Raw genomic sequence first — 26182 nt, 5'->3', positions numbered from 1 at the left:
GTAAAAACGGATAAATTATTCGGCCCAACCCATATTTAATACGGATAGAAAATGGGTTAATCGACAGATAATATAGGTAACTATATTATCCATGGCTTTTCAAATATGATCACTTCTGGGAGAATTCCTAGTTTCCCAAGCTTGAGGACCCCCAATTTTGAGTCTTTACAAATGTAAAAGCTAAACCCATTAGTTATCCATTGGTTATCCATTTTCTAAGTGAATAACATGGTTCTTATCCATATTAGACCCGTTTTCAAAAGTTCATTACCCAACTCATTTTTTAGTGGATAATATAAATGAATAATTATTTTTAATCCATTTTGCCACCACTAGTTGAGCGGAATTAGAAGGGTGGCTAGCTTAGCATAACATTCGCACCACTCATGTCAATTGGTTCCTAATTTAGTTTGAAGTAGCCCAAGTTATCAAATTCACATGAAATTAGGATAAAGTTAGTAGCATTTAAAAAACAACAACAACATCAATAAAAATAACAACTTATATGGTTTATTTAAAATAAATATTTTCGATGTGTGCAGGTTAAACAAATCTTTAGTACTAGAGGTGATAAAATTGGGTAAAGATCACTTTTAGCTTGCCATTTGTCCCAAAATTTATATATAAATTTAAACAATTAAATTTTCTTAACAAAATATGGTTAATCTTAGCAAATAATAATATCCACTAGATTATTTAACTAGTGTCGTGGCAGAATGTCACAAAATCTGTGGTAACAGTGATGGATGTATAATAACAAACAACACTTAGTGGCACAAATATGAAGTGAATAGCATTAAATAGCAATAAATGATGTATAATGGTATTTATGTAAATAAATTTAACAGAAATGACCGGAAAAGAGGATGAAGTCGTGTAATATTCCCTCTAACAATAATAAATAATTGATGAGCCTTCGAAGATTCGGGTTCTCCTTGGATCGTGGGAGAAAAGCTAGACATGGATCTCAAGAAAAATGCGTCTTTTGTATGTATGTAATAAAGTAAGAATCTCAAATGAATGTCAAAGTGTTGTTCTTTTACAAATGAATGCCCAATCTCTCTTATAACAATGTCTCTTTCTATTTATAACGGGCATGTTCCACAAAACCCTAATAGTATAGATTCTGAAAATATTCACTGGAATATTCTTTTTAAAGTGAGAACAACAAAACTAGTCATTACTGCTCCGTTAAGGAGGGTACTCGACCTTGACCTTGATCTCCGTTGACTCCTCGACCTAGCCCCTATCTTTCGTCAGATCATTTAGGCCTCGAACCCGTCTTTTGTTGAAATCATAGTGATGACATGTGACAGCCTTCGAAGACTCTCCTAGTGCTAATGTGGCCTAAATATAACTAGGATAATTTCATGCTACAGAAATTATTTATGTTGGGTAGCGCAAAAGTATATAAAATTTATATTTTTTTTGTATATAATATACAAACAATATACATACACACACAAAAATATATAATTTTTTGGATACTATTTCGAAAGCGGCTATACATTGTCTTTTTCCTATTAAAATTGTAAGATAAAAATCGATAAATCCATCTTTTATGGGAAAATTACGCGACACATCAAACATTTATACTGTGTTTACCATTAGTAGCTATACTTTAGTAAATTTATCATTCATAGATATATTTAAATTTTATAGTAAATCCATGAAATAAAAGATTAATTATTTTGAACTGAAAGAAGAGAGCAACAAGTTCTCGTAGCTCAATTGGTTAGAGCATCTGCTTAGTTAGCGGAGGTCTTGAGTTTGACTCCCAACAAAAAAAATTTATTTTCTTGTATTTTTGTATTTCGCTTAGTTGTATTCGTTATGCGAACAAATATAGTCGATGCATGTTATATTTTCACGAATGAATACAATTGTGCGAACACATATAGTTGATACACGTTGTATTCATTGCGCGAATGAATACAGTTAGCACAAGTTATATTCGTTGTGCATTTGAATACCAATAATACAAATTAATTACAATTGAATAGTAACCACGAATGATAATTAGGAAAACTATGGTTATTAGGTTCTAAACTATAGTGATTTATGAAAATTTCTATTGGGGCCTCATTTACCAGCCAGCCCTTGCGTCGGGCTTGGGCTAGATTTTAGCATGTTCGCACAACATTTTAGGAAATAAACGCATTTGTTCTTGAAAATTTTACATCCTATAGCAAAGGTTGATACCTTATTTATTATAAATAAACACCCTTTTAAAAAATTATCTCATATAGCTACCTTTTAATTTTTATAACAAAATATATACTTATGGCCACTTCCTACTTTTAAGCCATTAAATACGTTGTGTATTATTTTTCTCTCTCCTTTCTTTTTTTTTTCTCTCACAAAATTACCGTATATGAAGTAAACTTCTCTCTTCCTTTCTCTTTCCTCTTTCTTCTCTTTTTCCCCCGATTTTTTTCTCCCCTGCTTTAGAAACCCTAGCAGGGGCTGTGCCGGCGACCGCTTCCCCCCTTCCTTGTTGTGCTGCATTCAACTTTTTTTGCTCCAAAGAATTGTGGTAAGTAGAAACAAAGATCTGGAAAAAAAAAGATATAGGAGAAACAAAGATCTGGAGAAATACAAGTACAGATCTCAATATATAAATCTATTTGTAAAGATATCACTAAAAAATATTTTAGTAAAGATACCACTAAAAAAAGAAAGGATGGATTGAATCTCTGAAGATTGCTCTGTTATTGGAGTATTTTTCGGTTGAGAATCTTTTCTATAATTGAAAATACAAATTTTGTGTGTTATAATTGAGTTTGTTGAGTTAGATTAGGAGTCTATCTCGTTAATTGATTCACTTACCGTTTTTAAACAGCTTAATCCCTTTTTTTCGCAAATTCTGTTACTGTATTCACGAATACAGCTCGCGAATACATATGAATACAGTCTATACGTTAGCTGTAATTCCCTTTTTTCTGCCGACTTTTACTATTGTATTCATGAATACATTAGCTTAAATACATCGAATACACTTTATAACAAGTTAAAACATAGCTATAGAAAATAATTTAATAAATAATACCTATGACAAGCTAATAATCACTAAAACACAGTGGTCTTTCTTCGATTCAAAACAAGAACTGATTACAGAAATTAAATAAGCAACGAGTTTCTCTTGCTCTCTGGAGGACTTTAAAAAGGTGATGAAAAAAATTAAATAAATAAATTATTTAGCCAATTTCCCAGTTTCGAAAAAAAAAAAAGAGAAACATTTCCCCTACTTCGCGGTTCAGGTGTTTACTATTTACCATCTGCTTAATAATTCATTGACTTAACTGTAAATAGATTTTACAGCTTCCGTTAGATTAGAGCTGATAGTATAAGTTTTAAAAACCTACGGGAAAGTGAGATAAATACTCTGATCATTCTACATTGGCTGCAGAGGAAGATGGATAATCAAGAGGCTTCGGAAGCCATTAATGCTCTCTCTTTGAAGGATTCCTCATCTAAACCTCCAATTTCCACTTCCCAGTAAGTCTCTTTCAAGATTATTTTTTTTTGCTGTGTAATTTCCGAAGAGCTATTGAACTACGAAAATATAACATAATACCCTAATTCAACTGTCGTTTTGCAGGATAATGAATAATCAAGAGGCTTCAGAAGCCATTGATGCACTCTCATTGAAGGCTTCTACATCCGACGCTTCCATTACCACTTCCCAGTAAGCATCTGCCTATATTTGCTCTCACGGGTCATATAATTTCTATTTGGAGTATTTTTTTTTTTTTAATTTCTGAAGAGCTAGTGAATTCTGTTAATAACCTGTAATCTTAGAGATTTATAGAGAGCCCTGACAAATTATTGAATATTGGAATGAAATGGATCCGAATAGCGTGAAACATATATAGAAGACTCATATAGCCGTCCTGCACCCAAGGTGTGTCCCAGTGGTCTTAGGTTCACATCCCAATGGGAGGCAAATAAATTACTACATTAGGTAATTTTTTTCAGCTGCCTAAGCCTGGGTAGGCAGAGTTACCCCGGTACATGTGCTAGTTGAAGCCGGAGGTACCAAGTGCCCAGTGGAGTAGTCGAGGTGCCGCAAACTACCCCGGACACCACCACCATCAAAAATTAAAAAGTAACTCATATAGCCATCCCAGTTAGTTTGTAATTGAGGATTCATTGATATCTTTGGTGAGATCTATGGAATGGTTTTTCTTGTGTGCATATGAATGCATTTTTGTTCAAATTTGAGATTGAATTTGTTATATTATGCTAGTGTTTTAGGATGAGTGTGGAGGAGAGGTTCAAGATTATTAGGAGTATTGGGGAGGAATGCATACAGGAGGATGAGTTGATGAATCTGTTAGCAAAGAAGCCGCAGCCCGTCTGCTATGATGGTTTTGAGCCTTCTGGTCGAATGCACATTGCTCAGGTACGTAAATGTGAGTTCCCCGAGGGCATTCTAACTTACAGGAATGAAGATGATAAAAATCTTGCCATTTGCAAAATGTCTGGATTGCACAATGCGTGTGGCTTATTTTGTTTAGAATTCTACTTTTTTTTGTTAAGGTTTGTTAATTCTACTTGAACATGACTGTTTTTCCTGTTCTCATGATTGGTAGTTGTAATATACTTCTTCCAGATGGAGCTCTGTTCACCTGTCTTTGTTCCAAGGGTGGAGATTGACTAAAAAGTCCCAATGAACTGTTTGCGTGTCACACAATGAAATTAATTCATGATAAATTGCTTATACTGACAAGCCGTTACATAAAATTATATTTTATGGCTTTCTTTCTTCCTGTTACATTAGTACAGGATGGCTATGAAATTTTACGGGAGGGGCTTCTGTGCAGTTATATGTTCTTTTAGCATGTTGTGACTTTTTTTCTGTTATAAAACTTCTTTGCTTAACAGGGAGTTTTGAAGGCACTCAATGTCAACAAACTGACTTCTGCCGGCTGCAAGGTGAAGATCTGGATTGCAGATTGGTTTGCACAGCTAAATAACAAGATGGGTGGTGATTTGAAGAAAATTGAGGTTGTTGGCCAATATTTGATTGAGTTATGGAAGGGTGTGGGAATGAATCTCGAAGGGGGTCAAGTGGAATTTCTGTGGTCTTCGAAAGAGATTAACTCTAGAGCTCATGAATACTGGCCTCTTGTTATGGACATAGCTCGAAGGAACAAGCTTCCACGGATTTTAAGGTAAAGGCTAATGCATCAAAAACTCTCTTTCTTCTGTTAAAAGGAGCATTCAGTTATTACTTACATCTTTTTCTTCATTCTAAGGTGTTGCCAAATTATGGGTCGGTCTGAGCAAGATGAGCTGACCGCCGCCCAGATTTTTTACCCATGCATGCAATGCGCTGACATATTCTTCCTTAAGGTAATCTGTTCTTATGAGTATTTCAAAAAAAATCTTTGTTGTTCAATTATCTGGATAAGTTAAATATAAGCATCCTTTGTTGGACCTCTAAGGCTCTATTAGGAAAAACAGAAGCACCTTCACTGCTATTCTTGTTTTAGGATGCAAAGTTACCCCTGTTATCTCATTTGAGACCTAGTTCTTGCTTGTCTTGGTTAGCCTGTGTTAGTTTACAGATATTTATAGTGTAGTCTTGTCCCACATTGAAAGAGGAGTAATATCTCCTTGTAGTGTATAGCTATAAATAGGGACCTCTTATATTGTATTTATTATCCAATATCAATAACATATTTTTTCCCGTGCCTTCTCACATGGTATCAGAGCATTAGTGAGAAAAGATCGTTGTGCGTCATTCTAGCGTTAACCGGGAAGAAAGAACTTAGTCATCGTGCAATTTTTCCGGTGACCTAAGGCTTGTCTAAGTGAAAGTCACTTTCTGTCGGTGTTGTGCTAAAACCAACACCACCACGAGGTAGATCACCCTCCGACGACCAATGATGTTTGGCATATTTCGATATGTGTTGATGTTACTTTGCCCATGTTTTAACCACTTCTTGATGTTATTTAATCTTTAAAACGCCCAACATGGTGTAATTATTGGTTTGATGACTAATTAAGTTATGTGTGACGATTTAAGGTGTTCGGAGTGCAAAATATGAAGAAAAGGTGGTTTAGCCAGAGGAAGAAGGGTTGGATGCGTCGCATCCAATCTAGGAAAACATCATCCTGCATGCAACCTTAGCAGTGAAGTTGGGCCATAGCGTTCGCCATCGCGTGCGAAACTGGGAAGTAGAAGAGAAGGCTGGATGCGTCGCGTCCACCCTCGCATGCAAAGCTGAGAAATAGAGGACAAGGTGGATGCGTCGCATCCACCTTCGCAGGCAAAATTGAAATGGAGGACAAGGTGGATGCGTCGCATCCACCTTAGCATCAATCCCTGAAACCGATTTGGACTAGGAATAGGAGAGCTTTGGCCCACGACTTTTGTACGCAATATATAAGCTAAAAACGCCTCTTTTAGGTTATCTAACATATTGGGAAGGGGGGAAAAAGCCACGACAAAGCTGTGGAGGCCGGAATTCATCAAGTTCCATCTTTCTCCCACCAAACTTAGTAATTTTTATGTTTCTTTATATGATTTGTTGTTTGGCTACCATGTCTATATGGAGCTAAACTTCACGTTCTAGGGTTGTGGTTCTTTCATGACTATTGTTATTCGGATATTGATTTTGACTTCTTGATTTATCATATTAGTTTATTTATTCAATCTTGCACTTAATTATTTAATTGCTTGATCACCAATTGAATATTATCTACGAATCTAGAATTGAACTCGAAAGTGGGAATTCTATATTGCATATAGGATTGAGTAGGGCAAGTTCTTGAACTCGGGCATCGGGGGACGGATTCGTAGTTAGGATAGACATATACCTAATTGCCTTGCTTGGTTGATTTACAGGAATTATAAATGCGTTCTTGTTGATTCTAACTCCATAGACATATAGGCGTTAGGTTAGCTTGAATAGGCGAGTAAGAACTCGACAGATTCTTATGAGCATTAACCCTGTCAACCAATAAGCTAGATAAATTAGTCGGTCAATTCAATTGAAGAATACAATAGGATTGTTAGATAGCCCATAACCCTAGATCGTTTTCATTACATTGATATCATTAAAATCTGCTCTCTCTCTGTTCAAAGTTTATTATTTATATTTTTCTTATTTAATTAGTTTAGAATAAAATATTTTTAGATTTAATTCTTGTTTAGATAATTAGGATAGTCTAATTTAGTTAATAGTTAATCACAAGTCCTCGTGGGTTCGACATCCGACTTTTAGTCACTTTATTACTTGACGACCACGTATACTTGCGTGTGCGTTTGGCTGCAACAAGTTTTTGGCGCCGTTGCCGGGGACTTAGAAATTAGCTACGTGACTAAGTTAAGCTTTTATTAGATATTTGTTTTCAAGTTTTAATTTTCAGTTTGCCTGGTTTGTGTCAACGCAGGGTCTTCTCTCGAATGCAGAGGAGTAGAAGTGCAAACAACCTCATTCCTCTTGATCCAGAAATCGAACGAACACTACATAGAGTGAGAAGGGAACACGAAGCTAGAACGAGAATAGAAAGAGAGTTGGACATCGCAGTCCAACCACAGCCAATAGATATGGCAGGCAATGAAGAGCGTCCGGTAATTGAAGCCGCAAGGCCCAATCTTGCGAATATGACTCAGGCTATTGTGAAGCCTGATATCACTGGGCATTTTGAACTCAAACAGTACATGGTACAGCTGATTCAGTCCACAGGACAATATGTGGGTCTATCTCATGAGGACCCGCAGAGGCATATTCAGAACTTCTTGGAAATCACGGACACTTACAATTATCCGAACGTCTCCAAGGACTATGTCAGGCTGACACTATTCCCTTTTTCACTGTTGGGGGAAGCTAAAGAATGGTTGCAAAAGGAGCCCGCGAACTCTATCCACACTTGGGATGATCTAGCAAGGAAATTCCTGATCAAGTTTTTCCCAACTAAGAAGACAAAGTCGCTGAGGAGCCAAATTCTTGGGTTCCAACAACGGGATGGCGAGACACTTCGTCAAGCTTGGGAAAGATACAAGAAGCTACTCAGAGACTGCCCGCATCATTGTCAAACTGATGAGGTATTGGGTCACACTTTTGTTGATGGGTTAGATGAAGCATCAAAGATGAATCTTGACTCAGCTTGTGGGGGTAGTTGCATGGCAAGACCGTATAGTGAAATACAACTCTTGCTAAATAATTTCACTGCTAATGACCATAATTGGCAAGGAGAGGGGGATTCACGAAGGGGAATTAAACAGAAGGCCGCCGGTTTGATTGAGCTTGATGACTTTTCCGCCATGAGAGCCGATATAGCAAAATTGGCAAATCAGATGAATAGAATGACAACACAACAAATGCAACATGTACAGCAGATGTCTATTTGTTGCGAACTATGCGGAGACAGTCATATGATTGACATGTGCCCCACGAATCCTGAATCTATATACTATGTGGGGCAACAAAACAGAGGTCCTATGAATCAACATGCGCAATATGGGAACACTTACAACCCAAACTGGAGGAATCATCCTAACTTCTCATGGGGCGGAAGTCAACAGAATCAGTATAGGCCTCAAGGGAATTTTACTCAACCTCAGAAGCCACCCCAACAAATGGAAGAAAGTACGAATGACTTGCTGAAAAAGTTGTTGCTAGACAATCAACAGCTCAGGACCGATTTCAGAAATCTTGAGAGGCAAATGGGGCAGTTAGCAGCAAACCAAAATACTAGACCTACAGGCTCACTTCCCAGTGATACAGAGAAGAACCCTCAAGTTAATGCAGTTACACTTAGAAACGGGAGGGAACTAGAGGAAGTGCCAAGGAAGATAAAAGAAAAACCTATACCTGGGGGGAGTTGACACCTAAGGCAACACAAGAGTCAAAGGAAGATGATGCAAGTTCAGAGCGAATGGAGGTTACAAGGCCACCACCACCTTTCCCCCAAAGATTGCAGAAAAGGAATGACGATCGCATGTTCAACAAATTTCTCTCCATGTTGAGTCAGGTTCAATTAAATATTCCATTAGTGGATGTACTTCGTGAAATTCCAAAGTACGCTAAGTACATAAAAGACATAGTGGCTCATAAGAGGAAATTGACTGAGTTCGAGACGGTTGCACTTACTGAGGAGTGCACATCAAGGGTCCAAAACAAGCTTCCCCAAAAGCTTAAGGATCCTGGCAGCTTCACCATTCCAGTACAAATCGGTAATATTGACGTGGGACGTGCTCTGTGTGATTTGGGTGCAAGCATAAATCTGATGCCTTTATCCTTGTTTAAGCAATTAGGTCTGGGAGCTCCGAGACCAACCACCGTGATGTTGCAATTAGCTGATAGGTCCATAGCCTACCCCGAAGGAGTGATTGAAGATGTGCTGCTGCAAATTGGAAAATTCATCTTCCCAGCTGACTTCATTATTCTAGACTTCGAGGCTGATGAACAAGTTCCAATCATATTGGGACGACCTCTCTTGGCTACTGGCGATGCAATAATTAAAGTGAGAGAAGGGGAAAATGATTATGAGAGTGGACAACGAGGAAGCAGTCTTCAATGTCTACAAAGCAATCCAACTTCCCCGCCACTATGAGGAGCTCTCTATGATATCTGTGGTGGAGGTGGATGAGAAACTTCTTGACACGAGTGTATATCTAGACGACTGTTTAGAAAAAGCAATCATGATGTTTGATAGCTTGGAGATGGATGATGAGGTTGAGGAGATGATGCATATCCTAGATACATCATGTGGTTACATGCAAGGAATAATCCCGTTTGAGCCCCTGAATAGGCCAAGTGGCCCCCCACCAAAGCCGTCAATTGAAAAAGCTCCAAATTTGGAACTTAAACCCCTACCCCCTCACCTTCAATATGCTTATTTGGGAAGTTCTGACACTTTACCTGTTATTATTTCTGCTCACTTGTCTAAATTACAGGAAGAAAAGCTATTAAGGGTGCTACGTGAGCACAAGCGAGCAATTGGGTGGACAATGTCTGACATTAAAGGCATTAGTCCAGCTTTCTGCATGCACAAAATCCTCATGGAGGACGGACACAAGCCAAGTGTAGAACACCAACGCCGACTAAATCCAATCATGAAAGAAGTGGTAAGAAAAGAAGTGATTAAGTGGCTTGATGCAGGTATTGTATTTCCAATCTCTGATAGTAAATGGGTAAGCCCCGTTCAATGTGTGCCGAAGAAAGGGGGATAACCGTAGTAGTTAATGAAAATAATGACTTAATTCCTACAAGAACTGTCACTGGATGGAGAATTTGCATAGATTACAGAAAACTGAACAATGCCACCCGGAAAGACCACTTTCCCCTTCCTTTTATTGACCAAATGCTTGATAGATTAGCTGGCCAGGAATACTACTGTTTCCTGGACGGTTATTCGGGGTATAATCAGATTGCTATAGCCCCAGAAGACCAAGAGAAAACTACATTTACATGTCCTTATGGCACGTATGCGTTCAAGAGAATGCCCTTCGGTCTTTGTAATGCACCTGCGACTTTTCAAAGGTGTATGATGGCTATTTTCACTGACATGGTTGAAAGATTTGTAGAAGTATTCATGGACGATTTTTCTGTGTTTGGATGTTCTTTTGATAGTTGTTTGATGAACCTTGATAAAGTGCTAGCTAGGTGTGAAGAGACGAACTTGGTGCTAAACTGGGAAAAGTGCCATTTCATGGTACGTGAAGGTATAGTTTTGGGGCACAAGGTTTCAAAAGATGGTCTACAGGTGGATAAAGCAAAGGTGGAGACGATTGAAAAATTGCCCCCGCCGACATCCATCAAAGGCATTCGCAGTTTCTTGGGTCATGCAGGTTTTTATCGTCGTTTCATTAAAGATTTTTCGAAAATTTCTTCCCCTTTGTGCAGGCTTCTAGAGAAAGATGTTACCTTCAAGTTTGATAATGCATGTCTGAAAGCATTTGAGGAGCTGAAGGGAAGATTGGTGACTGCACCAATTATCATTGGCCCCGATTGGGCACAACCATTTGAGTTGATGTGCGATGCAAGTGACATAGCAATTGGAGCGGTGTTGGGGCAAAGGAGGGATAAAATCTTTCACTCCATTTATTATGCAAGCAAAACTATGAATCCAGCTCAGATGAATTATACAGTGACTGAAAAGGAGTTGCTTGCAGTGGTGTGGGCGTTTGACAAGTTCAGATCCTATCTAGTGGGAACCAAAGTCATCGTCTACACAGATCATTCAGCTATCAGATACTTATTTGAAAAGAAAGACGCCAAGCCGAGGCTGATTCGTTGGGTCCTCCTCTTGCAAGAATTTGACTTAGAGATCCGAGATCGAAAAGGGACAGAAAATCAAGTGGCCGATCATTTGTCCAGATTAGAAAGTCGGGACCATGTAGCTGAAGGAGGGTCAATTAAAGAAACATTTCCGGATGAGCAAATATTAGCAATCACCTCAGGTGAAGCCCCATGGTATGCAGATTATGTGAATTTTATCGCAAGTGGGGTGACGCCACTAGAATGGACAGCTGACAATAGAAGAAGATTCCTACATGATGTAAGGTTCTACGTGTGGGATGAGCCATTCCTATATAGGCAGTGTGCAGATCAGTTGGTGAGAAGGTGTGTTCCTGAGGAAGAGATGAAGGCTATACTACATGACTGCCATGCGTCACCATATGGAGGTCATCACGGCGGGGATAGAACCGCCCAAAAAGTGCTACAATCAGGTTTTTATTGGCCAAAATTGTTTAAGGATGCACATGCCTTCGTTAAAAATTGTGATAGATGCCAAAGAACTGGAACTATCACGAGGAAGCACGAGATGCCCTTGCAAAATATTCTGGCGGTAGAACTTTTTGATGTTTGGGGGATTGATTTTATGGGACCATTCCCATATTCTAACGGGCACAGATACATCTTGGTGGCGGTCGACTATGTTTCTAAGTGGGTAGAGGCCATTGCTCTTCCTACTAACGACGCAAAGGTTGTGGTAGGCTTTGTAAAGAAGCACATCTTCACACGTTTTGGGACTCCAAGAGTGTTGATAAGCGACGGGGGAACTCACTTTTGTAACAAACTGCTGAATAATATTCTTGCAAAATACGGAGTCAAGCACAAAGTTTCCACTGCCTATCATCCCCAAACGAGTGGTCAAGTAGAAGTTTCCAACAGAGAGGTCAAGCAGATTTTGGAAAAGACAGTAAGTATGAATAGAAAGGACTGGGCCGGGAAGCTGGATGACGCATTATGGGCATATCGCACTGCGTACAAGACCCCAATAGGCACTTCTCCGTACAGGTTGGTTTATGGGAAGGCCTGCCATCTGCCCGTCGAGCTTGAACACAAAGCATATTGGGCGATTAAAAAGCTAAATATGGAGATGGACTTGGCCGGTGAGAAGAGATTGCTACAACTCAACGAGCTTGATGAGTTTCGATTGCATGCGTATGAAAATGCCAAATTGTATAAAGAGAAGACCAAAAGATGGCATGATAAGCATATCCAACATCGTGAGTTTGAACCAGGTCAAGAAATTCTACTGTTTAATTCAAGGCTAAAGCTTTTTCCAGGAAAGCTTAAATCTCGATGGTCGGGTCCGTTTGAAGTGGTTAGTGTGAAACCTCATGGTGCGATAGAATTGTGTGATAAGGGGTCCAATACGACATTCTTGGTAAATGGCCAAAGAGTAAAACACTATTGGGGTGGTGACATTGCACGTCACAAGACCACAATGGATTTAGTGGAGGCATGAAGAACATGTTGCGTCGTGCCGCGACGTTAAATCAGGCGCTTCTTGGGAGGCCACCCAAGTTAGTTAGTTTATTTTTATTTTATTTTTAATTTTTTTTTCTTTCTTTTCGTAGAAAAAAAAAAAAAAAAAAAGTTCCCCAGATATGAGAAAACGAGGCGGATGCGTCGCGTCCCCCTCAGCAAAAAATTTTTTTTTTTGACGGGCCAATTGCTCAAGGCAGTGAAGTCTGCCTATCGCGTCCGTGTCGCGTCCGAAAATTTTTTGAAGGAAGACAAGGGGATGCGTCGCGTCAAAGCTCGCACGCACAGGTAAGTACTATATATTTTAACACATCTTAAGATAACGAATTCGTTAAAAACTCTTCTTGCGACGCATCCACTCGTCTCTTTTTGCGACGCCTACGAACGCAGAACAGATTTCTTTAATCGAAATTGTAACGCATACAAACGCGACAGGTACGCATCATCCTCTTCGTTCTTCCGTTGGCTTCTCTCCTAATTCTTCTCTCTTCCCTCCCTCAATGGTAGCAACAAGTAGGTTTTGCAATTTCAAAATTTTTTAGGGCTGTCGTTCTTGGTCGTTGTAATGGTTGCGAGATGATAAACTATAATTCCCTTCATCTCGTCAAACTTTGGGAGGGTAGTTGCATTGCTCAACTGATAGAATGAACTAGGCACACTTGTTGCATACCACATGTTCGACGAATTGTCCCTGAGGAAAATTTAGGCGTCGGTGAAGTCTGAGTAACCGAGCAACATTGGTGTATGCTTGAGAATAAGTGTGGGGTCGAGTGAGGGGCTATGTGAAATTGAATTTTTGAAGAGAGTTATCACATACTTGCTGAAAGTCATGAGCTACAATTCCATGAAGTAGTGAATGGCATGACTTTACGAATAAATTGAAGTCTGCAAGCTGTTGCAATTGCTTTCAAGCTGAACTTCGCTGTTTCATCTGCTAATTGTTGAATTCTTTGCATTGCAGGTACTTAGATTCGTAAAATGACAGCAGTGAGTAAACCATCCAAGCAACAAGACAAAGATGGTAACAAGCAACCGCCCAAAAAGCCTACCGGAAGGGCAGCGGGCGGTCCAAATCCACAGAAAAAAGGAAGCGGACGGAGAAGGAAATGGAACTGCTGCCTAGGCAGTTAAGTGATGATTCAGAGCAAGAGGAGGAGGAAACATTAGTCAGGAGGACAGTGAAGAAGGGTATTACACCAAGCAAAGGAATAGAGATAAGAGAGCCTGTGACATACCAAAGAAAAGCTTCGAAAATGAGTGATCCGACTGATAAAGGGAAGGAGAAGATTACTACAGAATCTGAATCCGATTCCGATTCGGACAATGACCACCTACATGTCAACATGAGTGATGAAGACGAGGGTGAACCCATAGACCGAGTTGATTGGGAGAAATACTTTGTTAATGAGAAGGCATTCCGAGCCTATAAGAAGATACTGGTTTCAAAGAAGTATATTCCGGAAAAGCCGATAAACATCGGACCACTTAAGACAAAGTACTCAGAGTTTCTAAAGTCAATTCGAGAGGTGCAAAAATGGGGACCCATCTTGAAAGGTCACGGCAAAGCCAACCTCACCATTGTTAGAGAGCTCTACGCCAATTGGCGTCACGCAAGGGGAAACATTGTGCGAGTAAGAGGGGTAGATATTAATGTGTCAGCCGAAGCTCTGAATAACTTCTTAAGGGTGCCACACACACTTACAGACAGGTTTGACTCCATATGCAAAACACCAGATTATGCACACATTAAGTCTGTCCTATGCCCTACCAGGAAGGATGCAGAATGGAAGCATGGGAGTATGGAGTACCACTCTATAGCCAAGGAATTCATGAGTGCGTTAGCACGTGTGGCTCTAAATTTCATTTGTAACCGCCTGCTGCCATGCCAACATAAAACTGATGTCCCTCGTTACCGCGCACTCGTATTATATGCTTTATTAGAGGGGATACCACTCAACTTCGGAGCCATCATGCATGATCAAATGCAGCGAACCAGGATGAATTACAAGTGGAGGCTGTTCTTTGCTAATACCCTAACGGCTTTTTTAACAGAGATGGGAGTACTATGGGACAAGGAGAATGACGACATTGAGGCTAAAGCTCCAGGACCATATGATGTCACTCATGTTCTAGAGCCGAACAAGGGAAGGTCTTCTAAGCTCACCATTCAACAATTATTTGAGCAAATGCAAGCAGATATGCAAGAGAACAGGGCTGAGCTGATAGCGACTCGTGTCGAGTTGAGTGCCACCAGGGATGAGTTGAGACAGACTCGTGCGGATCTAAGCCGAGTTCAGACCGAGCAGGCCACGATGATGAAGGAGATATCATTACTCCTCAGAGCTCTGGTTCAATGTGCAGGTACAGACATCTCCCAGCTGATTGCATCATCCACTGCCGGACCATCCACTCCTGTTCCTCCCATAGTCACTGAGGCTCCACTCAACAGGCCTACTGAGGTCGCTGTAACACCTGATACAGAATCAGCACCAGTTGTTGATGATAGGAATGCTATGGATGCAGATGCTCCTCCACAGACTGCGGATGAGCCCTCCACCTTGACTTGAGGGAGTTCTTCTCACCCTACTTTACCTTGTTTGTGTGCGTTGGGGACAACGCACAGTCCTAAGTGTGGGGTGGGGGTGATTCATGTTTTGATGTATGGATGAATGTACTAAAATATTCACTGAATTAATGGCATAAAATAGCAGTAAATTCATCTATATGGAGTAACTATCAGTTTATCATTATTAAAAAAATAAAAATAAAATAAAAAATAAAAAAATAAAAATAATATATATATATATATATATATATATATATATATATATATATATATATATATATATATATATAGTATCTTTGTAGATAGTAATAATCCCCTGTGGTTTTTCTTTGTGCCTCGGTTCTTTTCCATGGGATGTAGTTTGAATCGGGTAATTTTGTTTTCTTTTTAGAGTAGAGTAGGAATGTAGGGAATAAAAGGAGGAAGAATGATGAACCTAGGTGACCTTGACTTGGTTGATAATGGCATATTTAGGCTTTTACATATGTAATATCTTCCCTTCTCACTCTGAAATTATTGATGATGCCTTGTTAAAATGGATAGCATGTTTTGTGGCGCCTATTTCTCATTTTCTTGACTTGTGTTCACTTTGCGCTTAATGCTTAATATCTCGTTGCTCCGTGAATACTTGCATTGTTTGAGAGTCGGAATGTGACCGTCCTTAATGAGTCATGTGCCATGTGTGGTAAGGTTTTTGTGTAGTCCATGTAGTGTACTTGTGTCTAGAACTTGCCCGGTATGTGAGTTGAAGCGAAATTTTAGGTGATGCTCGGTTTGAAAAATGATTTTAGGCTTTCTTTGATCTTTTTGAGCTTATTGCTTATCACAAATAAAATCTATCCCTAGTTAACCCTTTTGAGCCTCGGTTCTTTTCCATGGGATGTAGTTTGAACCGGGTAATTTTGTTTTCTTTTTAGAGTAGAGTAGGAATGTAGGGAATAAAAGGAGGAAGAATGATGAACCTAGGTGACCTTGACTTGGTTGATAATGGCATATTTAGGCTTTTACATATGTAATATCTTCCCTTCTCACTCTGAAATTATTGATGATGCCTTGTTAAAATGGATAGCATGTTTTGTGGCGCCTATTTCTCATTTTCTTGACTTGTGTTCACTTTGCGCTTAATGCTTAATATCTCGTTGCTCCGTGAATACTTGCATTGTTTGAGAGTCGGAATGTGACCGTCCTTAATGAGTCATGTGCCATGTGTGGTAAGGTTTTTGTGTAGTCCATGTAGTGTACTTGTGTCTAGAACTTGCCCGGTATGTGAGTTGAAGCGAAATTTTAGGTGATGCTCGGTTTGAAAAATGATTTTAGGCTTTCTTTGATCTTTTTGAGCTTATTGCTTATCACAAATAAAATCTATCCCTAGTTAACCCTTTTGAGCCTCGGTTCTTTTCCATGGGATGTAGTTTGAACCGGGTAATTTTGTTTTCTTTTTAGAGTAGAGTAGGAATGTAGGGAATAAAAGGAGGAAGAATGATGAACCTAGGTGACCTTGACTTGGTTGATAATGGCATATTTAGGCTTTTACATATGTAATATCTTCCCTTCTCACTCTGAAATTATTGATGATGCCTTGTTAAAATGGATAGCATGTTTTGTGGCGCCTATTTCTCATTTTCTTGACTTGTGTTCACTTTGCGCTTAATGCTTAATATCTCGTTGCTCCGTGAATACTTGCATTGTTTGAGAGTCGGAATGTGACCGTCCTTAATGAGTCATGTGCCATGTGTGGTAAGGTTTTTGTGTAGTCCATGTAGTGTACTTGTGTCTAGAACTTGCCCGGTATGTGAGTTGAAGCGAAATTTTAGGTGATGCTCGGTTTGAAAAATGATTTTAGGCTTTCTTTGATCTTTTTGAGCTTATTGCTTATCACAAATAAAATCTATCCCTAGTTAACCCTTTTGAGCCTGTAGACCTTTTATTTGGTACCCACATTACAAGCCTATACCCTTTTTATTCTTAATTGACATTGTTTTGATCCTTTTACCTCTTAAAGCACTTTAATTGTTAGATGAGCGCTAAAAGAAGTAGGAAGGGACTAAGTGTGGGGTGACTTTTGAGTGAAACCAATGAAAGAAAGAAGGGTGCACTTATGTTGTTAAATAATACACCACTAGCGAAATTGAAAGAAAAAAAAAAAAGAGAAAAATCTGGAAAAAAAAAAGAAAGAAAAATATAAATGAATAAATTGTTGTCTTGTTCTTGCTAGTGGGTATGAATTAAAGTAGTGCTTAAAGAAAGAGGAAATATTGTTTGGAGTGATATTATTGGTGAAATTGAAAGGGTGTTGAAGAATTCGCGCTTAAGTTATTTGATGATGTGTTAAAGTGCTTAGGAGGGTGAGTCACTATTCCTTAAATATATCCTACCCGTCCCTTAGCCCACATTACAACCATGAAAAAGTCCTAATTGATTTTAGATTGAGCGAGCTTACATTAGTAGAGATTTACATTAAGGGCAAGCCTATGGTACCAATTACATGCATGTGACTTCTTTTGTGAGAGTGAGCAATTTTCTTTGTGAGCATGAGATTCGAATGTGTGGATTGATTTTACTCTCTCTGCTTTTGTTGTGAGGGCACATGGTTTCACGAGGGATAGGTAACGTTATTAGACTTCTCTATGATGTTGGTTGTTCAAGCCATGAGTGCATTGTGACATTGAGTCGGTTTTTGAGGTTAGGATTGTTGTGAGCATGTTGTCTTTGTTCGAATATGTTTAAAGAAGGGCATAAGAAAAGGGAAGTATGTGATGCATAGCCTAGAGCCTAATTGTAGCAAATAACCATGGTCATAGATGTAGTGTGCTTTGAATGATAAGAGCTTAATTTTATTTTGTTTACTATAGTGATGGTTTGTTCGAGGACGAACAAAGGTTTAAGTGTGGGGTAGTGATGTTTGGCATATTTCGATATGTGTTGATGTTACTTTGCCCATGTTTTAACCACTTCTTGATGTTATTTAATCTTTAAAACGCCCAACATGGTGTAATTATTGGTTTGATGACTAATTAAGTTATGTGTGACGATTTAAGGTGTTCGGAGTGCAAAATATGAAGAAAAGGTGGTTTAGCCAGAGGAAGAAGGGTTGGATGCGTCGCATCCAACCTAGGAAAACATCATCCTGCATGCAACCTTAGCAGTGAAGTTGGGCCATAGCGTTCGCCATCGCGTGCGAAACTGGGAAGTAGAAGAGAAGGCTGGATGCGTCGCGTCCACCCTCGCATGCAAAGCTGAGAAATAGAGGACAAGGTGGATGCGTCGCATCCACCTTCGCAGGCAAAATTGAAATGGAGGACAAGGTGGATGCGTCGCATCCACCTTAGCATCAATCCCTGAAGCCGATTTGGACTAGGAATAGGAGAGCTTTGGCCCACGACTTTTGTACGCAATATATAAGCTAAAAACGCCTCTTTTAGGTTATCTAACATATTGGGAAGGGGAAAAAGCCACGACAAAGCTGTGGAGGCCGGAATTCATCAAGTTCCATCTTTCTCCCACCAAACTTAGTAATTTTTATGTTTCTTTATATGATTTGTTGTTTGGCTACCATGTCTATATGGAGCTAAACTTCACGTTCTAGGGTTGTGGTTCTTTCATGACTATTGTTATTCGGATATTGATTTTGACTTCTTGATTTATCATATTAGTTTATTTATTCAATCTTGCACTTAATTATTTAATTGCTTGATCACCAATTGAATATTATCTACGAATCTAGAATTGAACTCGAAAGTGGGAATTCTATATTGCATATAGGATTGAGTAGGGCAAGTTCTTGAACTCGGGCATCGGGGGACGGATTCGTAGTTAGGATAGACATATACCTAATTGCCTTGCTTGGTTGATTTACAGGAATTATAAATGCGTTCTTGTTGATTCTAACTCCATAGACATATAGGCGTTAGGTTAGCTTGAATAGGCGAGTAAGAACTCGACAGATTCTTATGAGCATTAACCCTGTCAACCAATAAGCTAGATAAATTAGTCGGTCAATTCAATTGAAGAATACAATAGGATTGTTAGATAGCCCATAACCCTAGATCGTTTTCATTACATTGATATCATTAAAATCTGCTCTCTCTCTGTTCAAAGTTTATTATTTATATTTTTCTTATTTAATTAGTTTAGAATAAAATATTTTTAGATTTAATTCTTGTTTAGATAATTAGGATAGTCTAATTTAGTTAATAGTTAATCACAAGTCCTCGTGGGTTCGACATCCGACTTTTAGTCACTTTATTACTTGACGACCACGTATACTTGCGTGTGCGTTTGGCTGCAACAACCAACCCCTGAAATTTTATCCGGCAGAAAAGCCGCCACGCTCCTCCACGCGCCGGCGACAATAACTTTTCCGGCGAGGGTTCCGGTCACTTTCCGGCCATTTTTTGGCGAAGCTTCTTCAGGACAGTGTGCTCTCCTCAAAATTTCGAGCCTACCCATTTAATTCAAATCAAATTCCGACCACTTTTATATTTTTCTGGCGTGAACAGTGACCTTCCCGGCCATTTTTTTTTAAAGCATTTCTTCAGGACAGCTTGCTCGCAAGGGAATTCCGAGTCTATCCATCCTGGTTACGACAAATTCCGACAACTTTGGAATTTTCCGGCGAGCTACAATGTTTCCGGTGCAGAACAGTGTTTTGTTTCCCTGCTGTAAACAGTGTTTTTCAAGCTATTTCTTCAATTTTCTCACAGGAGTTACTTATTTCCACTATTTCAAGTTAACCCTAGTACTACAAATTGTAGCGACATGGGAACTGATGCTTTGAATAGTCGGATGGTTTCTTTAGCAGATTATATTGAGTTCCTTCAGTACAAAGAATGTAAGCAGACATCTTCTGAGTTAGCTTCTGTTGTTCAAACAGGTAATAGCGTGACTTGTTTCTCCCAATCTTCATCCTCTGAGTCTTGGGCCATTGATTCAGGTGCATCAGATCATATTTCTAGTAACAAATCTCTTTTCACTACTATTTTGTATTCTCAATCTCTTCCAAAAGTCACAATGGCCAATGGGTCTCAAACCATTTCAACTGCAATAGGTCAAGCAAGCCCACTTCCTTCCTTACCTTTAGATTCAGTCATTTATGTTCCCAATAGTCCTTTTAATCTCATAGTTGTTAGTCGCTTAGCCAAATCACTTAAATGTTTTGTTTTATTTCTTGATGACCATGTTTTTATACAGGAACGCAGTACGGGGCGGATCATTGGTACCGGGCGTGAATCAAACGGACTTTATTACCTTATCCTTGCTAAATCACATGGACTCACATCTTGTCTTCCTTCTACAACTTGTCCAGTTACTGATTCACCAGATCTATTACATAAACGATTGGGACATCCCAGTTTGTCAAAACTTCAGAAAATGGTATCTGGTTTATCTCACTTGTCAGCTCTAGAGTGTGAGTCATGTCAGCTCGGTAAGCATACTCACTCCCATTTCCCTCGGCGTCTTGATAATCGAGCAGAGTCACCTTTTACTTTAGTCTATTCAGATGTTTGGGGTCCTAATCGGGTCAGTTCCACCTTGGAATTCCGCTACTTTGTCAGTTTCATTGATGATTATTCCAGGTGCACTTAGATATTTTGATAAAAAATCGATCCGAGCTGTTTTCTATTTTCCAGACCTTCCACGCTGAAATTCAAAATCAATTTGGGGTTTCTATTCGCACATTTCGTAGTGATAATGCCCGCGAGTATTTGTCTTCCCCATTTCAGCAGTTTATGAAATCTCATGGGATTATTCATCAAACATCTTGTCCGTACACATCTCAACAAAATGGGGTAGCTGGAAAAAAAAATAGGCATCTTATTGAAACTGCTCGTACCCTACTCATACAATCCCATGCTCCGTTGCGTTTTTGGGGGGATGCAGTTCTTACATCTTGCTATCTTATTAATCGTATGCCATCTTCAGCTATCCAGAACCAAGTTCCATTCTTTGTCATGTTTCCCCACTTACTTTTGTTCTCTCTTCCACCTCGTATCTTTGGAAGCACTTGTTTTGTCCATAACCTTATTCCAGGAACAGATAAGTTAGCTCCTCGTGCTCTTAAGTGCGTATTTCTGGGTTTCTCGAGAACACAAAAGGGGTATCGATGCTACTCTTCTTGACCTCCAGCGGTACCTTATGTCCGCTGATGTTACCTTCTTTGAAACTCAATCATACTTCACAGGTTCAGGTCATCACTTAGATATTTCTGAGGTACTACCGGTTTCATCTTTTGGAGATTCAGTCACTCCAGCTCCACCACCTACAGCTCCAGTTGTAGCTCCACCACTTATAGCTCCAGTTGTAGCTCCACCACCTACAACTCCAGTTGTAGCTCCACCACCTATAGCTCCAGTTCCTCCACATAATCCAGTTCAACCTTCTGCAGCTCCACCACTCTTGACTTATCATCGTCGTCCGCATCCAGCATCGGGCCTAGGTGATTCACGCCCCGCATCAGATTCTGCACCTACTGCTGACTTGTCTTCTCTTAGTCAACCAATTACACTCCGCAAAGGTGTACGATCCACACTTAATCCTAATCCCCACTATGTCGGTTTAAGTTATCATTGCCTGTTGTCACCTCATTATACTTTTATATCTTCTTTGTCTACTGTTTCTATCCCTAAGTCTACAGGTGAGGCACTATCTCATCCAGGATGGCGACATGCTATGATTGACGAGATGTCTGCTTTACATGCGAGTGACACTTGGGAGCTTGTTCCTCTTCCTGCAGGTAAGTCTACTGTTGGTTGTCGTTAGGTTTATGCAGTCAAAGTTGGCTCGAATGGCCAGGTTGATCGGCTTAAGGCTCGTCTTGTCGCAAAAGGATATACTCAGATTTTTGGGCTTGATTATAGTGATACTTTCTCTCCCGTGGCTAAAGTAGCATATGTTCGTCTCTTTTTGTCCATGACTGCTGGACGTCATTGGCCTCTTTATCAGTTAGACATTAAGAACGCTTTTCTCCACGGTGATCTTGAGGAAGAAGTTTATATGGAGCAACCACTTGGTTTTGTTGCTCATGGGGAGTTTAATGGTTGTGTGTGCAGATTGCGCAGGTCACTATATGGTTTGAAACAGTCCCCTCGAGCTTGGTTTGGTAAGTTCAGCACAATTATTCAGGAGTTCGGCTTGACTCGTAGTGAGGCTGATCACTCTGTGTTTTATCGGCATTCTGCTCCTAATCTGTGTATTTATCTAGTGGTTTATGTTGATGATATTGTTATTACTGGCAATGATCAGGATGGTATTACTAATCTGAAGCAACATCTCTTTCAGCACTTCCAGACTAAGGATCTGGGCAGATTGAAGTATTTTCTAGGTATTGAGGTCGCTCAGTCTAGCTCAGGTATTGTTATTTCACAGCGGAAGTATGCCTTAGACATTCTTGAGGAGACTGGAATGATGGGTTGCAGACCTATTGACTCTCCTATGGATCCGAATGCTAAGCTCATGCCTGGACAGGGGGAGCCTCTTAGAGACCCTACGAGATATAAGAGGTTGGTTGGCAAATTGAATTACCTCACAGTGACTAGACCTGACATTTCTTTTCCGGTGAGTGTTGTAAGTCAGTTTATGGATTCTCCATGTGATAGTCATTGGGATGCAGTTGTTCGCATTCTTCGGTATATAAAGTCAGCTCCAAGTAAAGGATTACTATTCGAGGATCAAAGCCACGAGCAGATTGTTGGGTACACAGATGCTGATTGGGCAGGATCACCTTTTGATAGACGTTTTACGTCTGGATATTGTGTTCTAGTAGGAGGTAACTTGGTCTCGTGGAAGAGTAAGAAACAGAATGTAGTTGCTCGATCTAGCGCCGAAGCCGAATATCGGGCCATGGCTATGGCGACGTGTGAGTTAGTTTGGGTCAAGCAGTTACTCAAGGAGTTAAAGTTCGGAGAAATCAGTAAGATGGAACTAGTGTGTGATAACCAAGCTGCTCTTCATATTGCGTCAAATCCGGTGTTCCATGAGAGGACTAAACACATTGAGATCGACTGTCACTTTGTCAGAGAAAAATACTTTCAGGAGATATTGTTACCAAGTTTGTAAAGTCGAATGATCAACTAGCAGATATTTTCACTAAGTCTCTTACTGGTTCTCGTATTAGCTTCATGTGTAACAAACTCGGTACATATGATGTGTATGCACCGGCTTGAGGGGAGTGTTAGTTTACAAATATGTATAGTGTAGTCTTGTCCCACATTGGAAGAGGAGTAATAACTCCTTGTAGTATATAGCTATAAATAGGGACCTCTTGTATTGTATTTATTATCCAATATCAATAACATATTTTCTCCCGTGCCTTCTCACAGCCTGTAATGAAAGTTGACAACCTTGTTCTTGCTTGTCAAAGTCAATGAGTAAAAAAGCATTATCAGTTGTTTTAAATTATCTCCATATGCGTAGAGCTTGCTTGCCTTGAGTTTCTAGTTCAGTGGCATATGCTTCTTATATGTACAGATATAAGAAAGCTGCATAATATTTTGTTTCATTTGTTGCTTATTTCTATGTCTGTTTTTTGTTCAATCTTCTGTTTTAATAGTGGTCAATGCCATAGTGGTGATTATTTGTTTTAATTATTTTTTTCCAGCTAAATGTGGAATTTTGTCTTAATAGGCTGATATCTGTCAACTAGGCATGGACCAGCGAAAGGTTAACGTACTTGCAAGAGAGTACTGTGATGATACCAAGAGGAAAAACAAGCCTATCATATTGTCTCATCGTACGAAGATCATTTTGTATGCTAGAATTCGAAAACTCTTTTCACTGGATTAACTCCTTTGTTTAATGTGTTTGTTTTCTTATCACATTGGTGTGCAGACATGCTCCCTGGTTTGCAGGAAGGTCAAGAGAAGATGTCAAAGAGTGACCCCTCTTCTTCTATCTACATGGAGGATGAAGAGGTATTTTCAGATTTTACCTCTAGGCTATCTAACTATATACATATGGAGTATTAGTTACATGTAACACCATGCTACATTTGTTTTTAGGTTGAGAGTCATTGTTCTTAATTAACAGGTAGTCGTCGTTGCCACTGATGTTCTAATGAACTGATGTATTTTTTTTTCTTTGCCATGCTTGAACATCAAAGGCAGATGTAAATCTCAAGATAAAGAAGGCTTTTTGTCCACCGAAGGTTGTAGAAAAGAATCCATGTCTGGAGTACATCAAGTATATTGTCATCCCTTGGTTAAATGAGTTCAAAATTGAGCGAAGTGCTGAGAATGGTGGCGACAAGTGAGTCATGCCACGCATTTATTCATATCCATTCAGCTGATTTGCTAACCAAAGTACTGTTTTTTAGATTATCTTTTGTTTTATTCTCTTTCCCACACTAGGACCTTTAAGAATTTTGAAGAACTGGCTGCTGACTATGAAAATGGGAACTTGCATCCTGCGGACTTGAAACCTGCACTATCAAAAGCAATCAACAAGATATTACAGGTAGATGAATACATCTTACTGAGCTGATAATTGGTATTTACACCAATATCTTATGCAGTCCCTGTTTGAAGTTTAATATATATACATTTGCAAATTTCCTCTTAATGTGAAAAGTAATCTTTTTATAGTTGGTGACTTGGTGTTATTACCTCATGATTAATACAGCATCAGCACCCTAGAATAACTTCTTTGTCTGTAGAGTATTTTTATATCTTAAAGTTATCGTTTGAATTTCAAGGTCCTTATTGTTTATACTGAGTGTGATCAATCAGATTGGCAATTAACATCAATTGATAGTAAATTAAGTTTGCGCACATGATGGCTTGTATCACATGAGCTTCAGATGGTATAGTTAATGTTAAATAGGCTACTGTTACTTAAGATCAGGGCACCACAAGTTTTATTTTTATTTTTTGTATAGTTTATATATTTTTTATTCCACCTTTCTTCAGTTGTCCTCCTGACTCATTTAAATTTTGTTATGCAGCCGGTGCGTGATCATTTAAAGAATGATCAGAAAGCCAAAGACCTTATGAAAAGGGTGAAGGTATGTGTTCTAAAAGTTGCCTAAATGTTCTGTTTTGGATAAAATGTCTCTTTGATGTTATCACTTGAGGTCAGGGTATGCTTTCTTTACTGAACTACTGAGGCTTCTCGGTACAAGAAAATAGAAATCTGAATTTTCGGCTGATATGGGGTCAGGTTTTACCTCTTATTTCAAAAGGGATGATTGATGGTGTAATTACATGGCTCAAATTGAATATATGTCTCTCCTAGACTATTGAGATTACACTTCTTCCCGTGCAAAAGATACAATTTCTAATGAATCGATGACGATGACAAAGTGTACCATTTAGGTGATCCTGACAAAACACGTGTATCTGACCAATCACATAAACTCAATGTCACATTCGTCAAACCCTCTAAACCATTTAGTTCCATAGACCTTTTGTTAGAAAGTTCAAAGATTATGTGACATTGGCCTTGGAGGGGGGGTTTTGGGTTTGTGGGGGGGGGGGGGGGGGGTTGGTTATTGTGTGTGCCGTTTTTGGACATTCAGAAACAATAGGCATTAGAATATCATTTTCTTGGCTCTTGACCATATCAAGGTGGCAAGTGTTCAAAAGTAGTTCTATGGCAGCTTTTGCATCTAATTGTTGCTGTTTTCTGATTTGCAGAGTTTCAAGGTAACGAGGTGAGGTTTTGATGAATGAAGTGGGATTAGGAGATGATGATTATGATGGCTGTCCGAGAAAATCCATTCTATTTTGTTTCTGTTGCATTCTAATACCTTGGTTTCCCACAATTAGAAATGTTTAGCATCAGAGACACCCTTCATTTTTTATCTGATATTTCTTACTCCTATTGATATGTCCGGATCCGAAGACATTTCAATTATAAAAAAAAATGGAATAAGACTAAATTTTGTGAA

The 26182-nt window shown here is 39.2% G+C and overlaps 1 protein-coding gene across 2 annotated transcripts; it reads left to right on the top strand.

Moving 5' to 3' along the window:
- Positions 1–2412: 2412 nt before the first annotated feature.
- LOC104099433 (tyrosine--tRNA ligase 1, cytoplasmic-like) lies at positions 2413–26182 on the top strand. Of its 2 annotated transcripts, XM_009606418.4 has the most exons (12): positions 2413–2536; positions 3410–3498; positions 3602–3688; positions 4258–4405; positions 4888–5177; positions 5262–5358; positions 23923–24028; positions 24127–24209; positions 24398–24543; positions 24645–24750; positions 25238–25297; positions 25929–26182. In XM_009606418.4, the coding sequence occupies exons 2-12, from the start codon at positions 3416–3418 to the stop codon at positions 25947–25949; spliced, it is 1227 nt and encodes a 408-aa protein (XP_009604713.1). In that variant the 5' UTR covers positions 2413–2536; positions 3410–3415; the 3' UTR covers positions 25950–26182. The 2 variants fall into 2 exon arrangements, with proteins under 2 accessions (XP_009604713.1, XP_018627380.1); XM_018771864.3 differs by lacking the exon at positions 2413–2536 and having other exon boundaries at positions 3370–3498; positions 3619–3688.

This window comes from Nicotiana tomentosiformis, chromosome 7 (genome assembly GCF_000390325.3).
Source record: "Nicotiana tomentosiformis chromosome 7, ASM39032v3, whole genome shotgun sequence".
NCBI classification, from domain to species: domain Eukaryota; kingdom Viridiplantae; phylum Streptophyta; class Magnoliopsida; order Solanales; family Solanaceae; genus Nicotiana; species Nicotiana tomentosiformis.
Note: the sequence above shows the minus strand (reverse complement) of the source record. Positions and strands in the feature narration are given on the sequence as shown.

Excerpts from the sequence above, each read along its gene's own strand:
- LOC104099433 (XM_009606418.4), top strand. The coding sequence starts at position 3,416 with ATGGATAATCAAGAGGCTTCGGAAGCCATTAATGCTCTCTCTTTGAAG. Across the intron at positions 5,359-23,922 it reads CTGACATATTCTTCCTTAAG|GCTGATATCTGTCAACTAGG; the intron begins GTAATCTGTTCT and ends TTGTCTTAATAG. Across the intron at positions 25,298-25,928 it reads ACCTTATGAAAAGGGTGAAG|AGTTTCAAGGTAACGAGGTG; the intron begins GTATGTGTTCTA and ends TCTGATTTGCAG.